General features: G+C 42.0%; 1 protein-coding gene across 2 annotated transcripts; it reads right to left on the reverse strand.

The window, feature by feature from the left end:
* Window positions 1-1,525: 1,525 nt before the first annotated feature.
* Window positions 1,526-23,476, reverse strand: LOC112247864 (nectin-1-like). 2 transcript variants are annotated; one of them, XM_042309337.1, is made up of 12 exons: window positions 22,622-23,476; window positions 20,893-21,005; window positions 20,699-20,815; window positions 20,338-20,479; window positions 18,646-18,763; window positions 11,619-11,800; window positions 11,193-11,225; window positions 8,475-8,592; window positions 6,383-6,534; window positions 6,156-6,297; window positions 2,290-2,359; window positions 1,526-2,045 (listed from the first exon to the last, which is right to left on the reverse strand). In XM_042309337.1, the coding sequence occupies exons 1-12, from the start codon at window positions 22,671-22,673 to the stop codon at window positions 1,758-1,760; spliced, it is 1,527 nt and encodes a 508-aa protein (XP_042165271.1). In that variant the 5' UTR covers window positions 22,674-23,476; the 3' UTR covers window positions 1,526-1,757. The 2 variants fall into 2 exon arrangements, with proteins under 2 accessions (XP_042165271.1, XP_042165272.1); XM_042309338.1 differs by lacking the exon at window positions 11,193-11,225 and having other exon boundaries at window positions 22,622-23,473.
* Between the last annotated feature and the right edge of the window lie 1,952 nt (window positions 23,477-25,428).

Below are 25,428 nucleotides of genomic sequence, written 5' to 3' on the forward strand. Positions count from 1 at the left end.
TCCAATGCACGCTCCTCACCAACCTTAGGACCCGGGGACTGAACACCTCCCTCTGCAACTGGATCCTGAACTTCCTGACGGGCCGATCCCAGGTGGTGAGGGTAGTTAACATCACCTCTGCAACTGGATCCTGGACTTCCTGACGGGCCGATCCCAGGTGGTGAGGGTAGTTAACAACACTTCTGCCACGCTGATCCTCAACACTGGGGCCCCTCAGGGGTGCGTGCTTAGTCCCCTCCTGGGTTCCTATTGACTGGCTGCATTACTGCTTGGTATGGCAATAGCACCCCCTTGATCACATGGTGCTATAGAGGGTGGTGAGGACAGACCAGTACATCACTGGGGCCGAGCTCCATGCCATCCAGGACCTCTATATCAGGTGGTGTGAAAGGAAGGCCTGGCAAATAATTAAAGACTCCAACCACCCAAGCCATAGACTGTTCACTCTGCTTCCGCGCAGTACCGGTGCATCAAGTCTGACATCAACAGGCTCCTGAAAGGCTTCTATCCCCATGCCATAAGACTACTAAATAGCTAACTAAATAGCTAACAAAATGGCTACACGGACTATCGGGGATGACCTTTGTATTGTATTTTTATTTTTCACAGTCTCTATGCACACTCACAGGGCCCTATACACTGATACTCCAACACACATACAAAACACTCCATCATCTGCATACACACACATAATTTGTACATATCCATACAGTATACTGACACACCCACTCACATACAATCATCATATACGCTGCTGCTACACCACTTCAACTTAGTGGATTGGGCTATTTCAGCCGTTGCTGACAGGTGTATAAAATTGAGCGCACACCCATGCAATCTCCACATTCAAACATTCGCAGTAGAATGGCCTTACTGAAGACCTTAGTGACTTTCAACGTGGCACCGTCAAAGGATGCCACCTTTCCAACAAGTCAGTTAATCAAATTTCTGGCCTGCTAGAGCTGCCCCGTCTACTGTAAGTGCTGTTATTGTGAAGTGGAAATGTCTAGGAGCAGCAGCGGCTCAGCTGTGAAATGATAGGCCACATAAGCTCACAAAACGGGACTGCGTAGTGCTGAAGAGCATATCACCGTAAAAATTGTTTGTCATCGGTTGCAACACTCACTACTGAGTTCCAAACTGCTTCTGGAAGCAACGTCAGCACAAGAACTGTTCGTCGGGAGGTTCATTAAATGGCCGAGCAGCCGCACACAAGCCTAAGATCACCATGCGCAATGCCAAGCATCGGTTGGAGTGGTGTAAATCTTGCCGCCATTGGACTTTGGAGCAGTGGAAACACGTTCTATGGAGTTATGAATCACTCTTCATTATCTGGCAGTCCGAGGAATCTGGGTTTAGTGGATGCCAGGAGAACGCTTCCTTCTTGTATGCATAGTGCCAACTGTAAAGTTTGGCGAAGGAGGAATAATGGTCTGGGGCAGTTGTTCATGGTTCGGGCTAGGCATCTTAGTTCCAGTGAAGGGAAATAATTCAATAACATTGAATTCTGTGCTTCCAACTTTGTGGTAACAGTTTGGGGAAGGCCCTTTCCTGTTTCAGCATGACAATGCCCACTTGCACAAAACACACTTTAAACACACACACACACACTCATATCTAGGATTGGAAAACATTCTGAGGTCAGTGGATGAACAGAAGATGAAGGAGAGGGGAACAGAAGACAGAGAAAAGCTGTTGGTCCATGGTCTCTAGAGAAGTGTTACAGGTCAGTGGATACAGGTCAGACATACTGTTCTTTAGGGAAGGTGTAGGGTGCAAGGCCGGGAGGGGGGGATAGGGAGGGGAGGGAAGGATATCTGAAGACAGAGGAGGGATGGGAGGCGGGGGAGAAGGTATTGTTGGAGTGGGTGTAGGCGTGCTGGGAGAGGAAGGAGAGGGGGGTTGATAGGTGGAGAGTCGGGGAGGGAGAGGGGAGGGTTGATGGGGGGAGAGTAGGGTTCTGGGTAGTCATCCTTGTTGCAGGCCAGTCGGTAGCTGACATAGTCTGCTGTGTTGGGGAGGTCCTCATACACCCTCCCTGACCGCTGTGAAGAAAAGACAGACAGGTAGATAGTTAGTCAGCTGTGAAGAGAAGAGAGACAGACAGGTAGATAGTTAGTCTGCTGTGAAGAGAAGAGAAACAGACAGGTAGATAGTCTGCTGTGTTGGGGAGCACACACAAATACACACACCACAATAACACACAAAAACACACAGACACACATAAACACACACACATACACACACACACGCACAAAGACACACAGACACATACACACACTCCTCTACCTGGAACTCATCACCAGGTTTTCTCCTGGCAGGAGGAGGAGCCAGTTTAAGAGAAGGAGCAGAGTCTGTCCTGAGAGATGGGGAGAGAGAGAGCGAGAGTGAGAGAGAGGAAGAGAGAGAGAGGGAGGGAGGGAAATGGAGAGAGAGACAGAGAGAGTAAAGCAGTCAAATAAAAATAAATGATTTAAACTATAAATATGCATAGACCATCAGATCATTTTATTTAACGAAGTCAGTTAAGAACAAATTCTTATTTGCAATGACGGCCTACACCGGCCAAACCCAGACGACGCTGGGCCAATTGCGCGCCGTCCTACGGGATGCCCAATCACAGCTGGTTGTGATACAGCCTGGCTTTGAACCAGTGGCTTAGACTACCGCGCCACTCGGGAACCCCAAGAAGGTAGTAGGGAAGGGGTGGGAAAGGAATTGACAATCAGTCAGTGAAAGCATTACTTATCTCTAAATACCACAAGGAGTATGCAAGTGAAGTTTAGTCTAGTGCTGTAAGTTGCCGGATGAATCCCGGTTTCAACTGTACCGGACAGATGGCAGACAACATGCGTCATGTGGGCAAGCCGTTTAAAGATGTCAACATTGGGAACAGAGTGCCCCATGGAGGAGGTGTGGTTATGATATGGGCAAGCATAAGCTACTGACAACAAACACATTTGCATTTTATCACTGAGAATTTGAATGTACGGGGATACCGTGACGAGATCCTGAGGCCCATTGTCATGCCATTCATCCACCGCCATCACCTCATGTTTCAGCATGATGATGCACGGCCCCATGTCACAAGAATCTGTAAACAATTCCAGAAAGCTGAAAATATCCCAGTTCTTCCATGGCCTGCATAATCACTAGACATGTTACCCATTGATCATGTTTGGGATGCTCTGGATTGACAGCGTGTTCCAGTTCCCGCCAATATCCAGCAACAATCAACAGCCGGATCAACTCTATGCGAAGGACAAATGGTGTGAACACCAGACACTAACTGGTTTTCTGATCCATGCCCCTTTTTTTTATTTAAGGTATCTGAGACCAACAGATGCATATCTGTTGTCCCAATCATGTGAAATTGATTAGGGCCTAATGAATTTATTTCAATAGACTGATTTCCTTATATGAACTGTAACTCAGTCAAATCTTTGAAATTGTTTCATGTTGCATTTATATTTTAGGTACAACCACAAATTCAGGTTCATTTTATGGATGTCCATGAAAGCGATTACGAGTTTCAAGTTGGTAGTCCTCTGCAGAGTGAAATCACACCCCCTATTATATTGTGGATGAAGAGTTAACTGTCTAACAGAGCATAATGCAGGTTACTCTATCTAGTAACTCATACAAGCAGTACAATCAGATTTAAAAAACAGATTAAAAATACCTTATAGAACAGCGGGGACTGTGAAGCAACACAGACATTGATACAGACAAATGCATACGCATACAGTACCTTGCAAAAGTATTCATCCCCCTTGGCATTTTTCCAATTTTGTTTAATTAAAATATGTAATTTAAATTGATTTTTATTTCGATTTCATGTAATGGACATGCAGAAAATAGTCCAAATTGGTGAAGTGAAATTGAAAAATAACAAAAAAATTCCCCAAAATAACAAATGGAAAAGTGGTGCGTGCATATGTATTCACCCCCTTTGCTATGAAGCCCCTAAATAAGATCTGGTGCAACCAATTACCTTCAGAAGTCAAATAATTAGTTAAATAAAGTACACTTGAGTATAATCTAAGTGTCACATGATCTCAGAATATATACACCTGTTCTGAAAGGCCCCAGAGTCTGCAACACCACTAAGCAAGGGGCACCACCAAGCAAGCGACACCATGAAGACCAAGGAGCTCTCCAAACAGGTCAGGGACAAAGTTGTGGCGAAGTACAGATCGGGGTAGGTTATAAAAAAAATATCTGAAACTTTGAACATCCCACAGAGCACCATTAAATCCATTACAAAAAAATGTAAAGAATATGGCACCACAACAAACCTGCCAAGAGAGAGAGAGAGGCAAGGAGGGCATTAATCAGAGAGGCAACAAAGAGAAAGGCAACAAAGAGACCAAAGATAACCCTGAAGGAAATGCAAAGCTCCACAACAAAGATAGGAGTACATGTCCATAGGACCATGTTAAGCCGTACACTCCACAGAGCTGGGCTTTACGAAAGAGTGTCCGGAAAAAAGCCATTGCTTAAAAAAAAAAATAAGCGAACATGTTTGGTGTTCGCCAAAAGGCATGTGGGAGACTCCCCAAACATATGGAAGAAGGTACTCTGGTCAGATGAGACTAAAATTGAGCTTTTTTGGCCATCAAGGAAAACACTATCTCAAACCCAAACACCTCTCATATCACCCCGAGAGCATCAACCCCACTGTGAAGCATGGTTGTGGCAGCATCATGCTGTGGGGATGTTTTTCATTGCAGGGACTGGGAAACTGGTCAGAATTGAAGGAATGATGGATGGGGCTAAATACAGGGAAATTCTTGATGGAAACCTGTTTCAGTCTTCCAGAGATTTGAGACTGGGATGGAGGTTCACCTTCCAGCAGGACAATGACCCTAAGCGTACTGCTAAAGCAACACTCGAGTGGTTTAAGGGGAAACATTTAAATGTCTTGGAATGGCCTAGTCAAAGCCCAGACCTCAATCCAATTGAGAATCAGTGGTATGACTTAAAGATTGCTGTACACCAGCGGAACCCATCTACTTGAAATGGCTGGAGCAGTTTCGCCTTGAAGAATTGTCAAAAATCCCAGTTGCTAGATGTGCCAAGCTTATGGAGACATAACCCAAGATACTTGGACTATAAACACATGTACACATGGATTTTGTGTTGTAGATATGTGGCAGTAGAGTGGGGGCCTGAGGGTACACAATTGTGAAATTGGTTGTGAATGTGTTGTAATGTCTAAAACAATTGTATAGCTGTCATATTTTTGCTGCACTTCAACAAGAGTAGCTGGTTCCTTGGCAATTAATAAATACAAATACAGTGGTTTAAATGGACACATTTTTTTTTTAAAGTTTTTGTTTACTTTTTACCCTTTTTCATTGTATCCAATTGGTTGTTACAGTCTTGTCTCATTGCTGCAACTCCCGTATGGACTCGGGAGAGGCAAAGGTTGAGAGCCATGCATCCTCCGAAACACAACCCAACCAAGCCACACTGCTTCTTGACACAATGCCCGCTTAACCCAGAAGCCAGCCGCACCAATGTGTTGGAGGAAACACCGTACACCTGGCGACTGTGTCAGCATGCATGCACCTGGCCCGCCGCAAGAGTCATTAGACCGTAATGGGACAAGGACATCCCTGCCGGCCAAACCCTCCCCTAACCCGGATGACACCTGGCCAAGTCTCGGTCGTAGCCAGCTGCGATAGAGCCTGGACTCGGATCAGGATCTCTAGTGGCACAGCAAGCAACTGTGATGCAGTGCCTTAGACCACTGCACCACTTGGGAAGCCCTGAGATGTTTCAATAACTCAGCCAAATTTTGACCAATGGTTCATAAGAAGTTTTTTAAAATGTTTTCCAAAATTTCCAAGATGGAGGAAAATCGATCTCAGTGGACCTTATTAGTGAGTGAGGCAAATTTGTTCAGCATGAGGAGTTTCAAGTCTCTAAGTCAAACTGGGTGGCGGATATGACGGTCTATGTGAGACTGCTTATAACAGTACCACCTATAGGTCAATCGGTGCCATTATTTTTGACAAAATGACTCATTGCTTCTAGTTTCTGTGTGTCAAATTAGAAAAAATGTGACCCTCTCTCAGCTTGAGTTATCTGACCATGTCAAGAAGAATTCAGAAAATAACAATAGGTTTGATAACTAAAGATATACATACGAGTCAGCATCCATCTCTCCCCTCGGTTTTCTCCTGTTAAGAAGCAGCACAGTGATCGCCACGCCCAGAATCAGCCCCACAGCCAATAGCATGCCCAGAACACTGAAGACATCACCCGTTCCCACCTGGGGCAGTGGCTCTTCTACACAGAGAGAAAAAACACAGTTACACACACACACACACACACGCACACACTCCAGGTAACCATTGTAACCAAATGACCTTACCTGTGATGCTGATCTCCATGAAGGCGGAGCTTGTCCCGATGCTATTGGTTGCATCGCAGACATAAATCCCTCCTACCTCGTATCTGATTGGTCCTTTAAATAACAGGACATTGTCACGGATCTCTACGCTGTTCGGTATGGAACCATTCAACCTGCAGGTACACACACACACACCCATACACAAACACACATGAATGCCATTATTCCAAGTATGACATAACATGAATAGCTTCATAAACATCAAACAGACCATAGAATTATAAACAGGACTCATCTTTTTATTTAATCACATAATGGCTTCTGTGACACCATTGAGGGCGTTCTCCATTTTAAAGGAGTAAACAAACTGAAAAGGTGCATACTGTCAACTAGAGGGTGATGTCTGAACAGGTATAACGACAAGGTTTGGGCCAGTAACCAAAAAGTTGCTAGATCGAATCTCCGAGCTGACAAGGTAAAAATCAGTTAACCCACTGTTCCTAGGCCGTCATTGTACATAATAATTTGTTCTTAACTGACTTGCCTAGTGAAATAAAGGTTAAATAAATAAAATGTACTTCCCCCTGGAGGGTGTTGTCTGAACATGTATAAAGACAAGGTTGGTGTTTTACTGCCCCCTGGAGGGTGTTGTTTGAACAGGTATAAAGACAAGGTTGGTGATTTACTGCACCCTGGAGGGTGTTGTCTGAACAGGTATGAAGCCAAGGTTAGTGATTTACTGCCCCCTGGAGGATCTTGTCTGAACAGGTATAAAGATAAGGTTAGTGATTTACTTCCACCTGCAGTTATGGAAAGTTTTCTCAGCACTATAATTCATTGGCTGATCACTCCTGATGACCTGAATGGAATTAAGTGATCCTTCCTTAACCTATAGGAAGCCCCATCTTTTGACTATTAAAACCTGTTGCGACTCTAGGGGGAGTATTTTCACTTTTGGGGAAAAAAACGTTCCCGTTTTAAACAGGATATTTTGTCAGGACAAGATGCTAGAATATGCATATATTTGACAGCTTAGGATAGAAAACACTCTAATGTTTCCAAAACTGTAAAGATATTGTCTGTGAGTATAACAGAACTGATGTTGCAGGCGAAAGCCTGAGAAAAATCCAATCTGGAAGTGCCCCATATTTTGAAAGCGCTGCGTTCCAATGAGTCCCTATTGAGCTGTGAATGTGCCATCAACCAGATTACGCTTTCTACGTATTCCCCAAGGTGTCTACAGCATTGTGACGTAGTTTTAGCATTTATGTTGAAGAATAGCCGTAGGCGGCTACATTGCGCAAGTGGTCACCTGATGCCCCCAGAGAGATTCTCGCGTAAAATACAGAGGTAGCCATTACTCCAATCGGTCCTACTGAAAAACAAATTTTCCCGATGGATATATTATCGAATAGATATTTGAAAAACACCTTGAGGATTGATTATAAACCACGTTTGCCATGTTTCTGTCGATATTATGGAGCTAATTTTGAATATTTTTCGCAGTTTTCGTGACTGCAAATTCCGGGTGATTTCTCAGCCAAACGTGAAGAACAAATGGAGCTATTTCGCCTACCAAAATAATATTTTTGGAAAAAAGGAACATTTGCTATCTAACTGGGAGTCTCGTGAGTGAAAACATCCGAAGCTCATCAAAGGTAAACGATTTAATTTGATTGCTTTTCTGATTTCCGTGATCAAGTTACCTGCTGCTAGCTGGACAAAATGCTATGCTATGCTAGGCTATCGATAAACTTACACAAATGCTTGTGTAGCTTTGGCTGTAAAGCATATTTTGAAAATCTGAGATGACAGGGTGATCAACAAAAGGCTAAGCTGTGTCTCAATATATTTAATTTGTGATTTCCATGAATAGGAATATTTTCTAGGGATATTTATGTCCGTTGCGTTATGCTAATTAGTGTCAGGCGATGATTACGCTCCCGCATGCGGGATGGGGAGTCAGTAGAGGTTAAAACATTCCTCAATGGTGCTGTCCATGCTAAAACAAGCTACATCCATCTAGCGCCCTCTTTATATCGCTATGCCACTGGTATACTCACAATTACGCATAGGGTTAGAGGTTAGGGGTTAGAGGTCAGCGGTTACTCACATTCTCCACTGGAACAGAGAGACAGGTGGGTTGGCATCGGTCAGACATGTGAGCTCAACGTTCTGACGGTCCAGGTACCAGTTCCCATCGAACCCCTCCACTGACACCTCTGGTTCATCTGATGTAAAATAATAATATAGAATACTTTCATATATGCCATTTAGAAGACACTTTTATCCAGAGTCACTTACAATAATTTGCACAAGTGAGTAAGTCAGTGGGACGGTGAAAGTGTGTGTGCATGTGCACTGGCGTGTGTGTATGTGCGCTGGAGTGTGTGTGAATGTGTGTATCAGGGTTGGGCTTAATTCTAATTGAAGGAAGTAAACTACAACTACAATTCAATCATTGAAAAAAGGGCATTTATTTTCAATGACTTCTTACAGTTTTTCCCAATTGTTAGCACACCTTTGCTGAAACGAAATCTCAGATACTCAAACCTCTAAAGACAAAACAGTTAACCAATTTCCCCAAACCCCACAGACATCTTGCAAAATGAAACACAGCAATCAAAATGAAACTCTGTATACAAAATGAAACTGTATACAAATTACACACACACACACACATCAAATTAATCTAACTTAGTGACAACTGAGATCGCACTAATGTGACCTATTCAAAACACTACTATCAGAACCTATTTCAGTGTAAAGACTAAGATTGTGTTATTATACTGCATATTGTTTGTGTGTACTCAAACAAGAAAGGAAAACAAATGCAAAAATGTAAGTTTGATATTTCAACATGACTCAATGCATGTCAAACAGCATACTGTAAGCACACATACAGTACAAATGCAAACATAAAGTAAATATATTTTGTATATGGAAAGGAAGCCAAATAGGCCTATTGGTACTACTGTACTGTATGTTAGATCAATTGCATTAAATATATAAAGAAACTGTGAAAATACAATGAAATCAGAAACAAATAATCCACTGTGAAAACAAAATCAGTCATGCCTGCTGTTCTGGTCCGGCCACAGATTTTCATAAACATCACAGCCGATATTCTCCTTGGCATGATGCATCCACCCCTGACAGGACTCTGCTGGAATGTCACCACATACCTCCTCCATTGCCAGGAGAAGGGCCATACGTTCATGGGGTTTGACATCATACATCTTCCACCACCATGCTGAAATTCCTCAATTGGGTTGAAAAATTGGGAATATGGTGGGAGAAAGAAAATTGTAAACCTGGGATGGTCATGGAACCAGTTGTAGACCAATGTAAGAATGCTGTTCATTGACTATAGCTCAGCATTCAACACCAGAGTACCCTCCAAGCTCATCATTAAGCTCGAGGCCCTGGGTCATGGACTTCCAGACGGGCCGCCCCCAGGTGGTGAAGGTAGGAAACAACACCTCCGCTTTGCTGATGCTCAACACTGGGGCCCTACAAGGCTGCGTTCTTTGCCCCTTCCTGTACTCCCTGTTCACCCATGACTGCATGTCCATGCATGCCTCCAACTCAATCATCAAGTTTGCAGACGACAGTAGTAGGTTTGATTACCAACAATGACGAGACAGCTTACAGGGAGGAGGTGAGGGCTCTGGGAGTGTGGTGTCAGGAAAATAACTTCTCACTCAACGTCAACAAAACAAAGGAGATGATCGTGGACTTCAGGAAACAGCAGAGGGAGCACCCCCCTATCCACATTGATGGGGCCGAGTGGAGAAGGTGGAAAGATTAAAGTTTCTCGGCGTACACATCACTGACAAACTGAAATGGTACACCCACACAGGCAGTGTGGTGAAGAAGGCACAACAGTGCCTCTTTAACCTCAGGAGGCTGAAGAAATTTGGCTTGCCACCTAAAACCCTCACAAACATTTACAGATGCACAATTGAGAGCATTCTGTCTGGCTGTATCACCGCTTGGTACGGTAACTGCACCGCCCACAACCGTAGGGCTCTCCAGAAAGTGGTGCGGTCTGCCCAACACATCACCTGGTACAAATTACCTGCCCTCCAGGACCCTTTAACGCACAGTTGTGCATCAGAGTTTAAAAGGGCAGGTCATATGCTATAGTTCCATGGACAGAGGTATTCTATCATACCTTATTATACCTTATTATTGATGTAGCTTATAGGCGCATCACAAATGGACAGATCCTGACATAGGCTAAATTAAAAACTGTTCTGACGCATGAATTTCACCAGACCGTGGCTGTTTGCCTATGTTGTCATGTTGTCTAAGCTTGTTGGCACTGAAGAGATTGGTGGCATATTATAGAGCCTATCAACAATTATGTAGGTTATAGGTTAGGCATTAAGGTTGTAAATGTTGTGGAAGTGACTGTCTCACCGACCTAGATCAATTTGGACTCAGGACTGGTCACATGACCAACTGCAGTGACTGTCAATCATCAAATCATTGGAATGAGAAACATTTTTTATAATAAATAATAATATCAGATCAAAAACATGAAGAATGACCCATTTATCATTTTCTGTGTTGTCAAGAAGCCATTCCTATTCATTGGCAAAAACGTACAGTGCACGGGTCGAACCAGAACCGATAATTAAAAACACAACATTTGAATAATCAAATCATTGTTCAGTTTTTCATTTCATATTTCCTTTAGACAATAAAAACAAAAAACAAAACCGTTTATGTGTTTGATTTCAGATTCAAATCAAATAAAGGAAGAACGACCCTTTCCGCATTTTTATCTTGTCATCTAATAGGAAATGTTAAAAAGTACACAGACCTTTCAGGCCGATCATGTCACTGTTCAGAAAGCCTATACTGGACAGAAAGAGTTGAAATTAGGTTTAAATTATTTCAAATAAATCCTGCAGTCAATGTTTGATACTATGTGTGCATTAACTCCATGAACTGGGAAATGTAAAAATACTGAATTCCAAGTCAATTAATTTTCAAAGATTACATGTTTTTCTTAACTTAATTATTGTTGGAATTCGAACTGAATTCAACATATATTCTCCATTTCATGAGTGAATTCAAGAATTTAATTAGAATTTCAAATTCAATTGGAATTGACCCCAACCCTGGTGTGTGTGTGTGTGTGTGTGTGTGTGTGTGTGTGTGTGTGTGTGTGTGTGTGTGTGTGTGTGTGTGTGTGTGTGTGTGTGTGTGTGTGTGTGAGTATGTTGTACGTGTGTGTGTGACCTACACTGTATGTCCAGCGTGACAGAGTCTGTGTATGTCTCCTGGTTATAGGAGGTGATACAGGTGAGTTTCTCCAGATGTGTATTCTTGCTGGGTACCAGGATGAAGTCACTTCGTACCGTGATCGTCCCATCAGAGTTACGGATCTCCTGGGTGGTCGCCTCACCACGCACACGCGTGTCCCACCTGCTCACACACACGCATGAATACACGCACACGTGTGCACACACACATGCATGAACACACAGACACACAGAGAGAAACACACACAGACACACAGAGAAAAACAAACACACACACAAAGCAGTCAGGAAATAAACTTCCATATAACATTTGAAGCTAGCAACAGTTACTGATATGTTCACTGTTAGAGATCAAACCTTCGAGAATCATTCATGTCTGAATTCTTACTTTGGAGAGATTATGTTGCATAGAGCTTTAGAGTGTCAAACTGTTTCATGAAGCCTTGTAGTTACAAACTGTGACATAGAGCTTTAGAGTGTCAAACTGTGTCATAGAGCTGTAGAGTGTCAAACTGTGTCATAGAGCTGTAGAGTGTCAAACTGTGACATAGAGCTGTAGAGTGTCAAACTGTGTCATAGAGCTGTAGAGTGTCAAACTGTGTCATAGAGCTGTAGAGTGTGTGACATAGAGCTGTAGAGTGTCAAACTGTGTCATAGAGCTGTAGAGTGTCAAACTGTGTCATAGAGCTGTAGAGTGTCAAACTGTGACATAGAGCTTTAGAGTGTCAAACTGTTTCATGAAGCCTTGTAGTTACAAACTGTGTCATAGAGCTGTAGAGTGTCAAACTGTGTCATAGAGCTGTAGAGTGTCAAACTGTGTCATAGAGCTGTAGAGTGTCAAACTGTGTCATAGAGCTGTAGAGTGTCAAACTGTGTCATAGAGCTTTAGAGTGTCAAACTGTGTCATAGAGCTTTAGAGTGTCAAACTGTGTCATAGAGCTGTAGAGTGTCAAACTGTGACATAGAGCTTTAGAGTGTCAAACTGTGTCATAGAGCTGTAGAGTGTCAAACTGTGACATAGAGCTTTAGAGTGTCAAACTGTGTCATAGAGCTGTAGAGTGTCAAACTGTGTCATAGAGCTTTAGAGTGTCAAACTGTTTCATGAAGCCTTGTAGTTACAAACTGTGTCATAGAGCTTTAGAGCTCCATTTTTGGCTGGCCTTATGCCAGAGCAATTGTCTAAGGCATGGGTGTCAAACTCTGGCCGTGGGCCAAATTTGTCCTGCGGGGTAATTATATTTGGCCCGCGAGACAATACCAAATTACTACTAGAGCTGGCCCGCCGGTATTATACAGCGCATTCACCACTAATACTACGAATCCCATAATGCTCTGCTGTTTTCGCGCGCCAATCAGGACAGGACCCAGAAACGCTCTCTCCTCTGTGACAGTAGTCATAGCAACATAGACGCTACAACTGTCAGCGAGCTAACCCTTCCCAAAAATGGCGAAAAGAAAGGCAGAAAACAGGAGCTTTCTGGACAAGTGGGAGGCAGAATATCTGTTTACATATGTAAAAGACAAACCTGTTTGTCTTGTTTGTGGAGTCAACGTGGCTGTAAGTAAGGAGTACAACATTAGACGACACTATGAAACGAAACACCATGACAAATACAAGGACCTGGACATGACTCAAAGGAGCCAGAAAGTAGAGGAGATGAAAAGAAGTTTGGTTTCACAACAGAATATGTTTAAAAAAGCCACATCACAAAGCGAGGCTGCTGTAAAGGCTAGTTATATAGTGGCAGCAGAGATCGCAAAATCAGCCCGGCCCTTTAATGAGGGAGAGTTCATGAAAAAGTGCATGATGAAGGTTTGTGACCTCGTATGCCCAGAGAAAAAACAAGCATTTTCAAACGTGAGCCTGAGCAGGAACACAGTAGCTGATCGCACATGTGATCTTGCCACCAATCTGTATGACCAGCTGATGGAAAAGGGAAAAGATTTTGTTGCGTTCTCCCTCGCTGTGGATGAGAGCTGCGACGCATCTGATACTGCTCAGCTGTCAGTCTTCATCCGTGGAGTGGACTCAAATCTGTGTGTTACGGAAGAGCTATTAGGATTCAAATCAATGCATGGCACAACCACAGGAAAGGAAATCTTTGAGGAGGTTTCCAAATGTGTAACTGAAATAAAGCTGCCGTGGGATAAACTCGTTGGATTAACGACAGATGGTGCGCCAGCGATGTGCGGTAAAAAGAGTGGACTGGTGGGCATGGTTCGGGAGAAGATGCGGGAAGAGAACTGTGCAGGTGAGCTAACTGTTTACCACTGCATCATACATCAGGAAGCACTGTGTGCCAAAGCCCTAAAGATGGAACATGTTATGACCACAGTAACACAGGTAGTTAACTTTATAAGAGCCAAAGGTCTAAATCACCGCCAGTTTAAATCTTTTCTGGAGGAGTGTGGTTCGGAATACGCAGACGTACCGTATCACACAGAGGTGAGATGGCTAAGCAGAGGGAAAGTACTGAACAGATGTTTCGAGCTGCGTGAGGAAATATGTCAATTCCTGGAAACCAAAGGGAAGGATACAGCAGAGCTCCGGGAGCAAAAGTTCCTGTGTGAGCTGGCCTTTCTCTGTGACATCTCGAGCCATCTCGATGCGCTGAACCTGCAGCTTCAGGGGCGGGGGCGCATCATCACAGACATGTACGCTGCAGTGAGGGCCTTCAAAACTAAACTGTGCCTGTGGGAGAATCAGATGCTGCAAGGAAACCCTTGCCATTTTCCCTGCTGCCAATCCATAAAAGCGCAGATCTCTACCGCCGTGTTCCCATGCGCACAGTTTGCTGAAAAACTCAGTGTTCTCGCCGCTGAGTTTAGCCGGCGATTTGCCGACTTCGATGCCCAGAAATGCAAGTTTGAACTGCTTAGTAATCCCTTCGCAGTTGATGTGGAAAATGCACCAACCAACATCCAAATGGAGCTGATTGAACTCCAGTGCAACGACACGCTGAAGTCAAAGTATGATGCTGTGGGCGCCGCACAGTTTCCACGGTTCATCCCTGACACAATGCCTCAGCTCCGCACCCAAGCTGCTCAGATGCTCTCCATGTTCGGCAGCACTTATCTATGCGAGCAACTTTTCTCCTCGATGAAGATGACCAAAACAACTCACAGGAGACGTCTGAATGATGAACATCTTCGCTCGATACTGAGGATTTCTTCAGCTCAGAGCTTGAGCCCAGACATTGATGAACTAGAATCCAAGAAGAGATGCCAGGTATCTGGCTTGGGCACATCAGATTAGACCAGTGTGCAATAATTAACGTTTTCTTTATGCACTTTTTCTTGCTACAAGGCATGGGCTTGAATGGTTGATTGATTTATTATCATTTTATTTGTAAAATTATTAGCCAGTTGAAAAAGTTTATTTTGGTATTTAAATCAGAAGGCTGCAAATAGAAAAGAGGCATACAATTTTTATTTAAATTTTATTTATTTAATAAATGAATGCCATTGATGTGTTTTTTCATTTGAAATTCGATTTTGCATGTCTCCACTATTAAATTATATATTGTATGGTAATAAGCGATGCTTGTTCCATATTCAATGTTAAAGCAAAACTTGTTTGGGTCCATATTAAAAGGTTAATTTGTTCAATGTTGGCCCGTGACTTTGTTCAGGTTTTACATTTTGGCCCACTGGGTATTTGAGTTTGACACCCCTGGTCTAAGGCATTGTCAAAACCAGGTCTCTTATATTTCCAAACCCTAGTGCCGGGATTGATGTCTTATCTGTCTTATCTGTCTTTTTACACATTATTTTATATGTGTGTATAAACCCCTCTATGTAGGCTGATACATTATTTTAGATGTGTGTATAAACCCCTCTATGTAGGCTGATACATTATTTTAGATGTGTGTATAAACCCCTCTATGTAGGCTGATACATTATTTTAGATGTGTGTATAAACCCCTCTATGTAGGCTGACACATTATTTTAGATGTGTGTATAAATCCCTCTATGTATGCTGATACATTATTTTAGATGTGTGTATAAACCCCTCTATGTGGCTGATACATTATTTTAGATGTGTGTATAAACCCCTCTATGTAGGCTGATATATTATTTTAGATGTGTGTATAAACCCCTCTATGTAGGCTGATACATTATTTTATATGTGTGTATAAACCCCTCTATGTAGGCTGATACATTATTTTAGATGTGTGTATAAACCCCTCTATGTAGGCTGACACATTATTTTAGATGTGTGTATAAACCCCTCTATGTAGGCTGATACATTATTTTAGATGTGTGTATAAACCCCTCTATGTAGGCTGATACATTATTTTATATGTGTGTATAAACCCCTCTATGTAGGCTGATACATTATTTTAGATGTGTGTATAAACCCCTCTATGTAGGCTGACACATTATTTTAGATGTGTGTATAAACCCCACTAACTAAAGGTTAGAGCTGCCGCTTTCAAGGAGCAGGACTCTAACTATCATACATGTCAACATGCACAAGGCCGCGTGGTCAGACGAATTACCAGGACGTGTACTCCGAGCATAAGCTGACCAACTGGCAAGTGACATTTTCAATCTGTCCCTGACAGAGTCTGTAATACCAACATGTTTCAATCAGACCACCATAGTCCCTGTGCCCAAGAACACCAAGGTAACCTGCCTAAATGACTACTGACCAGTGGCACTCAAGTCTGTAGACATGAAGTGCTTTGAAAGGCTGTTCATGGCTCACATCAAAACCATTATCCCAGAAACACTAGACCCACTCCAATTTGCATACCGCCCCAACAGATCCACAGATGATGCAATCTCTATTGCACTTCACACTACCGTTTCCCACCTGGACAAAAGGAACACCTATGTGGGAATGCTGTTCATTGACTACAGCTCAGCGTCCAAAACCATAGTGCCCTCAAAGCTCATCACTAAGCTAAGGACCCTGGGACGAAAAACCTCCCTCTGAAACTGCGATCATGGACTTCCTGATGGGCCGCCCCCAGGTGGTAAGAGTAGGTAACAACACATCTGCCCCGCTGATACTCAACACAGGGGCACCTCAGGGGTGCGTGCTCAGTCCCCTACTGTACTCCCTGTTCACCCATGACTGCATGGCCAAGCACAACTCCAACACCATCATTAAATTTGCAGACGACACAACAGTTGTAGGCCTGACCACCGACAATGATGAGACAGCCTATAGGGACGAGGTCAGAGACCTGGCATTGTGGTGCAAGCACGCCCCCATTCTCATCAATGGGGCTGTAGTGGAGCAGGTTGAGAGCTTCAAGTTCCTTGGTGTCCACATAACCAACAAACTATCATGTGTTAAACACACCAAGACAGTCGTGAAGAGGGCAAGACAACGCCTATTCCCCCTCAGGAAACTCAGGAAGATTTGGCATGGGTCCTCAGATCCTCAAAAGGTTCTACAGCTGCACCATCGAAGCATCCTGACCGGTTACTTCAACGCCTGATATGGCAACTGCTCGGCATCTGACCGTAAGGTGCTACAGGGGGCAGTTCGTAGGGCCCAGTACATCACTGTGACCAAGCTTCCTGGCATCCAGATGTTGTATCCAAGTTTACATACACTTAGGTTGGAGTCACTAAAACTCAGTTTTCAACCACTCCACAAATTTCTTGTTAACAAACTATAGTTTTGCCAATTGGATAGGACATCTACTTTGTGCATGACACAAGCAATTTTTCAAACAATTGTTTACATACAGATTATTTCACTTATAATTCACTGCATCACAATTCCAGTGGGTCAGAAGTTTACATACACTAAGTTGACTGTGCCTTTAAACATCTAGGAAAATTCCAGAAAATGTTGTCATGGCTTTGGAAGCTTCTGATAGGCTAATTGACATCATTTGAGTCAATTGGAGGTGTACCTGTGGATGTATTTCAAGGCCTAACTTCAAACTCAAAATCAGCCAAGATCTCAGAAAAATAATGATGGACCTACACAAGTCTGGTTCATCCTTGGGAGCAATTTCCAAATGCCTGAAGTTACCACATTCATCTGTACAAACAATAGTACGTAAGTATAAACACCATGGGACCATGCAGCCATCATACTGCTCAGGAAGGAGACGCATTCTGTCTCCTAGAGATGAATGTACTTTGGTGTGAAAAGTGCGAATCAATCCCAGAACAACAGTAACAACAGCAACAAATGCTGAAGGAAACAGGTACAAAATTATCTATATCCACAGTAAAACGAGTCCTAAATCGATATAACCTGAAAGGCCGCTCAGCAAGGAAGAAGCCACTACTCCAAAACCGCCATAAAAAAGCCAGACTACGGTTTGCAACTGCACATGGGGACAAAGATCATACTTTTTGGAGAAATGTCCTCTGGTCTGATGAAACAAAAATATAACTTTTTTGGCCATAATCACCATCCTTATGTTTAGAGGGAAAAGGGGGAGGCTTGTAAGCTGAAGAACACTTCAGCAAATCTGTTTTTAATAGAGCCCTTAAATTCTTCTGCCTGGCATGGAAGTGGTTAATCTTCCAGAGGTGTGAGGATAATTAGTAGTGTCAAACTAGGCTAGTTGGTGCAGTGGGAATGTCAAACTGTTTCATATGTCAGATGAGGCTTGAGTGTCAAACTGTTTCATAAAGCATTGTAATATCAATATGCAAATAAAGCTTTGGAAAGTCAAACTGTTTCAGAAAGCTTTGTAGTGTTAACTTTTCATAACGATTTGTAGTTTCAAGTTGTTTCATAACGCTTTATTTTCAAACTGTTTCATGAAGCTTTAGTGTCAAAGTGTGCAGGTCAATCACATCTCCTGTCTTAGGTCTCCTGAACACTACACGGTTTTACAATCATAACATCGGAGTACCTCTGGGTACTGGGTATCGGTGTAAGTTGTACACCTAGCGACACTACCTTAGAGTGATTCAATCGCTAACCCTAACCCATCCTTACTTATTCCACAGATTTTTCCATCTATTTGAAATATTACTCTGTGAGAGCTGTTTACACACAAACAAACACACACGGTGGCGTCCCACCTGATGGTTCCTGGAGGCTTCCCATTGGCCGAGAGGCAGGTGGCGACCGGCGTCTTCAGATTGGATGACCGAGCTACCAGTGTGGGTGTCGACAAACTCATCTGGGTCAAAGGTCGGGCTGGACCAACAACAAAATCACAACTTGGCCAAACACAGCACAGCAACAGTTGATCAAATCACAGCACAGCAACATAGCTGCTAGACATCATTTGAGTTACAGGAAATGTGGTGTACAAGGCCCCAAGGATATCATATGACATATTACACAGGCCAGCATTCAATCATTATACAATCCTCAGGCCAGGATTCAATCATTATACAATCCTCAGGCCAGGATTCAATCATTATACAATCCTCAGGCCAGGATTCAATCATTATACAATCCTCAGGCCAGGATTCAATCATTATACAATCCTCAGGCCAGGATTCAATCATTATACAATCCTCAGGCCAGGATTCAATCATTATACAATCCTCAGGCCAGGATTCAATCATTATACAATCCTCAGGCCAGGATTCAATCATTATACAATCATTCAATCATTATACAATCCTCAGGCCGGGATTCAATCATTATACAATCCTCAGGCCAGGATTCAATCATTATACAATCCTCAGGCCAGGATTCAATCATTATACAATCCTCAGGCCAGGATTCAATCATTATACAATCCTCAGGCCGGGATTCAATCATTATACAATCCTCAGGCCGGGATTCAATCATTATACAATCCTCAGGCCAGGATTCAATCATTATACAATCCTCAGGCCAGGATTCAATCATTATACAATCCTCAGGCCAGGATTCAATCATTATACAATCCTCAGGCCAGGATTCAATCATTATACAATCCTCAGGCCAGGATTCAATCATTATACAATCCTCAGGCCAGGATTCAATCATTATACAATCCTCAGGCCAGGATTCAATCATTATACAATCCTCAGGCCGGGATTCAATCATTATACAATCCTCAGGCCGGGATTCAATCATTATACAATCCTCAGGCCAGGATTCAATCATTATACAATCCTCAGGCCAGGATTCAATCATTATACAATCCTCAGGCCGGGATTCAATCATTATACAATCCTCAGGCCGGGATTCAATCATTATACAATCCTCAGGCCGGGATTCAATCATTATACAATCCTCAGGCCAGGATTCAATCATTATACAATCCTCAGGCCAGGATTCAATCATTATACAATCCTCAGGCCAGGATTCAATCATTATACAATCCTCAGGCCAGGATTCAATCATTATACAATCCTCAGGCCAGGATTCAATCCCATCGTTGGTTGTAGACAATGTGACGTTTAAAGTACATTTTTAATAGCGGAGGTGCATAAAGATGATGATCCCCATGCACTTAACACAAATTTCTCATTTTCGTAAATTCACCATATTGTACATTGCTCTCCATTACTCTTTTTTAATGTATTTTCATTAGCACAGTATATATGATCCCAATTTCATCTTCAAGACTCAGTGGATAGTGCTAAAACAAGGATGTCATATCTGAATTCTGCCCTCTTTATGCACATTCACCATTGAGCCGACATACTGAAAGCAGCAGTGACCCATGAATGCAATCTCTGTGAACGCAGAAACATTGGCCTATATTCAATCAGATTGAGAGTTAACCCGTGTTGGCCGACATCCGCATAGTGGCTGTGTTGTGGTCTTACCGTAGACTGTGAGGTTGACCGTGTTTTCGCGGTTGCCAGCAGGGAAGGTAGTGTATTCACAGATGTATGTGGCCTCGTCAGACAGTCGCAGAGACGAGAAGGTCAGAGTGGTGTCCTCCAGGGACGGAGTTCTCCTCCGCACCTTAACATCAGAGCCATATATTTAGAGACCAACTACAACCACAACCATCACAACCACAACCCAACCACCACACAACCACAACACAACACAACCACAAAACAACCTCAACACAACCATAATGACAACCACAAGACTGCATGGCAAGGTTAGAACACAACCACAACACAACCACAACACAACCACAACCACAACACAACTGCAACTCCACATCATCCTCACCACAGGGTTTTTGAAGCTGACTCTGTCTTTGAAGGGCGGAGCCACAGACACGCCTAGAGACGGGTTAGCTATCGCCACGTTCTGTTTCTTTCCATTAATCACCTTCTGCCATGTCACCTGGAGGGAGGGAAGAATTCAAGGCAAAGTTCTTGCAGATGTTGTATTGATTGCATGTGTGTGTGTGTGATGGTTACCTGTGAGATCTTGACAGGTGGGATGCTGTTGATAAAAAGACATGGTAGATCCACCTTAGAGCCCACGAAGCCTGACTGTCCGGCTTCCATCTGGACTGACTGACTACACACACCTAGGACACACAATACACACAGAAGTTAGATACACTGCTGCTCAGTTAAATGGGGTTACGGTTAGGGTCACACACACGTACACATACGCCGTCACCCAGTGGGATCAGGTCAGCTCTGTAGCTGAGCTCATTAGGGTTAGGGTTAGACCTAAGCTTTAGATGAGGAACAGAGAGGAGCACAGCCTACCTGTCTGACACACACACGTACACACACTCATTGGGAAAATATAGCATGTAGGGAAGGAAAGAGAGAAAGAAGATAGAGTCAGAGAGAGAGGAGAGAGAAAGAGAGAGAGAGAGAGAAGGGGAGAGAGAAAGAGAGAGAGAGAGAGAGAAGGGGAGAGAGAGATAGAAGGGGAGAGCGATAGAGAGGGATTAACTGTTTAATCTCTAGTCTGTGATTGACCTGGAATGAGAGGCTGTTTGTCTTACTGACCATGTGACCTACTACACACACGCACGCAGACACACACTTTAAAAAATATACTGGAAATGAACTAAGAGGTACTAACGGTAGCACTTTGATGAATAACTACTAGATATTGATAACTCTGCTGTTACTTCAAAATGTAAAAAAATATATTCTCTGTGCCTAAACGTTCCTTTATGATCCAACTTCCAGCGAGCTAACACATAGTTAACAGTTAGCTACCAGCTAACCAACAGCAAGATAAGAGCTAACTAACAGCTAAGTAAATGCTAACTAACACCTAACTAAACGCTAACTAATAGTTAGTTACCAGCTAACAGACAGCTAACTAACAGCTAAATAACAGCTAACAAACAGTTATGTAACAGCTACCTAACAGCTACCACCTAGCTACCACCTAGCTACCAGCTAGCTACCAGCTAGCTACCAGCTAGCTAACAGCTAACTAACAGCTAGCCAACAGCTAACTACCATCTCGTTAACAGCTGAGTAAAAGCTCTCTAACAGTTAACCAACAGATAGCTTCCAGCTTGCTAACACAACAGCAGAGTAGCAACATATATCCATTAATTCTGACAAAGGCAGAAAAATGACTTTAGGCTGAAATGTTGATTTTTCAAAGTAATGTTTGTGTGTGTGTGTGTTTGGCCCAGATACAGTCTGCTTCCACTTCTACTCTGCCAAATTGATTGTAATCTGTTGGACTATTTGGATATGTAGTGTGTGTGTGATCTCTGGCACTGCCAGCATGAGTAGTGTGTGTTGGAGAGCGTTCAAGAGGAGCTCAGGGATTACATGTTTCATCTGTGTTCTGGAACCAGAACGATATCAACAGGCAGGCAAGCAAACAGACAGATAGAATACAGACCTATGTGTGTGTGTGTGTGTGTGTGTGTGTGTGTGTGTGTGTGTGTGTGTGTGTGTGTGTGTGTGTGTGTGTGTGTGTGTGTGTGTGTGTGTGTGTGTGTTAGTGTGCATGTGTCTGTCTGTCTGTGTGTGTGTGTAATATATTGTTTATGTATAGAAGTGTTAATGTGGTGTGGCAGCTGTTCTCAGAGTTAAACCCGGTGGAACACCAGAGGATAAGGTGTGATCTTAATTTACAGATTGAAGATGTATGCTGTAGGATGAACCAACTCTCTGATGGTAGGGTTATGGTTAGAGGGTAGACTAGAGGTTATCTCACCTTTAATAACACATGTTGCTGTCAGGAATATCCACAACACAGAATTCTCCATGACAACTCCACTGGCGCCACCTTCCTTGTAGGTCCAACAGAATAGTTCCAACAGAATATTTCTAATAGAATAATTCCAACAGAATAGTTCCAACTGAATAATTCTAACAGAATAGTTCCAACAGAATAGTTCTAATAGAATAGTTCTAATAGAATAGTTCCGATAGAATAGTTCCGATAGAATAGTTCCAACAGAATAGTTCTAATAGAATAGTTCTAATAGAATAGTTCTAATAGAATAGTTCCGATAGAATAGTTCCGATAGAATAGTTCCAATAGAATAGTTCCAACAGAATAGTTCCAACAGAATAGTTCCAACAGAATTGTTCCAACAGAAGTGTTCCAACAGAATAGTTCTAACAGCTGTCACACTGTAGTTTCAGCTAGTGATTGCTTGTTGTGTTCTTAGCTGGTAGTCGGTAGTGAAATGAACTCCTGTCGTAGCTTGTTGTCAGTTGGTAGTTGCCACTAATTGTCTTCAGAGTTTCAGCTTGCTGTGTAGCGTTAGATAATAGTTACAGCTTGTTGTGTAGCGTTGGATAATAGTTGCAGCTTGTTGTGTAGCATTGGATAATAGTTTCAGCTTGCTGTGTAGCGTTAGATAATAGTTACAGCTTGTTGTGTAGTGTTGGATAATAGTTGCAGCTTGTTGTGTAGCGTTAGTCAATAGTTTCAGTTTGCTGTGTAGCGTTAGTCAATAGTTTCAGTTTGCTGTGTAGCGTTAGTCGGTAGTGAAATGAACTCCCTGCAGCGAAGCGGCCAGGCAGACGGGACTAAAGCAGCTTAGTGGTGGACAGATTACTGAGTTACACTCACACACAACCTCCCCGACACACACACACACACACACACAAACATAAACAGACCATGTAGTTATTATCATTGGTCAGACATGTCAGCTCATGCAGCACTATTAGCATTAGATGTACAGTTGACTTCGTAGTTGTGTGGTTAATTTGCACTAACATCATGATGTTTGTTTTAATTGTGTTATTAAAACATTGTGTGTATCTGTGTTTAGTTTGTTATTGAAATACAAACGTTTTGTGTATCTATCTGGCAACTTCAGTAATCAAATCAAATCACAACTCTGTTGGTTAATACTACACTGCCATTTTATGTGTTGTGTTGATTTTGCAGGTTTTCCTACTTACAGCTGCCAAACTAACCCTGATTCGGATAGCCATCCTACCCATGCTAGATTACTGATATGTAATTTATAGATCGGCAGGTAAAGATGCTCTGCAGTTACTCAACTATCTATTATTATAGTGTAACTACTGACTCAACCATCTATTGTTATGGTGTAAGTAGTTACACTATAATAATAGATGGTTGAGTCAGTAGTGTCATTATAATAATAGATGGTTGAGTCAGTAGTGTCATTATAATAATAGATGGTTGAGTCAGTAGTGTCATTATAATAATAGATGGTTGAGTCAGTAGTGTCATTATAATAATAGATGGTTGAGTCAGTAGTGTCATTATAATAATAGATGGTTGAGTCAGTAGTGTCATTATAATAATAGATGGTTGAGTCAGTAGTGTCATTATAATAATAGATGGTTGAGTCAGTAGTGTCATTATAATAATAGATGGTTGAGTCAGTAGTGTCATTATAATAATAGATGGTTGAGTCAGTAGTGTCATTATAATAATATATAGTTGAGTCAGTAGTTACACCATAATAATATATACTTTAGTCAGCAGGTACACTATAATAATAGATAGTTGAGTCAGCAATTACACCATAATACAGAGAGTTGAGTCAGTAGTTTCATTATAATAGATTGCTGAGTCAATAGTAACACCATAATAAAATACAGTTGAGTCAATAATAAACACCATAATAATAGATTGAGTCAGTAGTTACAATTATAATAGTTTTATTAAATAGATAGTTGAGTCAGTAGTTACACCATAATAATATCTGTTTTAGATAGTAGTTTCACCATGTTAATATATAGTTGAGTCAGTAGTTACACTATTATAATAATATATAGTTGAGTCAGTAGTTACACTATTATAATAATATATAGTTGAGTCAGTAGTTACACTATTATAATAGATAGTTGAGTCAGTAGTTACACTATTATAATAATATATAGTTGAGTCAGTAGTTACACTATTATAATAATATATAGTTGAGTCAGTAGTTACACTATTATAATAATATATAGTTGAGTCAGTAGTTACACTATAATAATAATATATAGTTGAGTCAGTAGTTACACTATTATAATAATAGATAGTTGAGTAGTTAAACCAGATTCCCTAGATCCAACATATTCAATGTTTTAAGAATCCATACCAAGGACCATTTAGTATTTGATTCTACATTTTAGAACCCCTGTATTATTTATATATTTTTATGAAACATTGAATTTGGCCTTACTGCTATTAGACCATAGAAACACATAGAACAACATATTCATACATGGCAAACATATAATGAAACAACGTATCAAAACTAATACGTTTTTGAAGTATCTGAAGTATCTGTCCGACATCTGAGATATATATATATATATATATATTACCCATAGTTAACCATTGTTTTGTTGTTGAGACTAAAGTACTTATATACTTCCATTTACATTTTATTCTGGTACCGGGTTACCTTCAGACAAGTATTGTTCAGTTGGTTAATTAAACTATCAATTGGTTAACTTTCCAGTTCTAGGTTCAGTTACGAAGATGAACAGGCCTACAGAATAAATACAAGTTATCATGAGGCCCATGGACCCCAGCAAAAA

The sequence above is a fragment of the Oncorhynchus tshawytscha genome, linkage group LG30 (genome assembly GCF_018296145.1).
Source record: "Oncorhynchus tshawytscha isolate Ot180627B linkage group LG30, Otsh_v2.0, whole genome shotgun sequence".
Classification (NCBI taxonomy): domain Eukaryota; kingdom Metazoa; phylum Chordata; class Actinopteri; order Salmoniformes; family Salmonidae; genus Oncorhynchus; species Oncorhynchus tshawytscha.

Excerpts from the sequence above, each read along its gene's own strand:
- LOC112247864 (XM_042309337.1), bottom strand. The coding sequence starts at position 22,673 with ATGGAGAATTCTGTGTTGTGGATATTCCTGACAGCAACATGTGTTATT. Across the intron at positions 20,480-20,698 it reads TCAGCTTCAAAAACCCTGTG|GTGCGGAGGAGAACTCCGTC; the intron begins GTGAGGATGATG and ends TCTGATGTTAAG. Across the intron at positions 6,535-8,474 it reads TCTCTGTTCCAGTGGAGAAT|GTTGAATGGTTCCATACCGA; the intron begins GTGAGTAACCGC and ends GTGTACCTGCAG.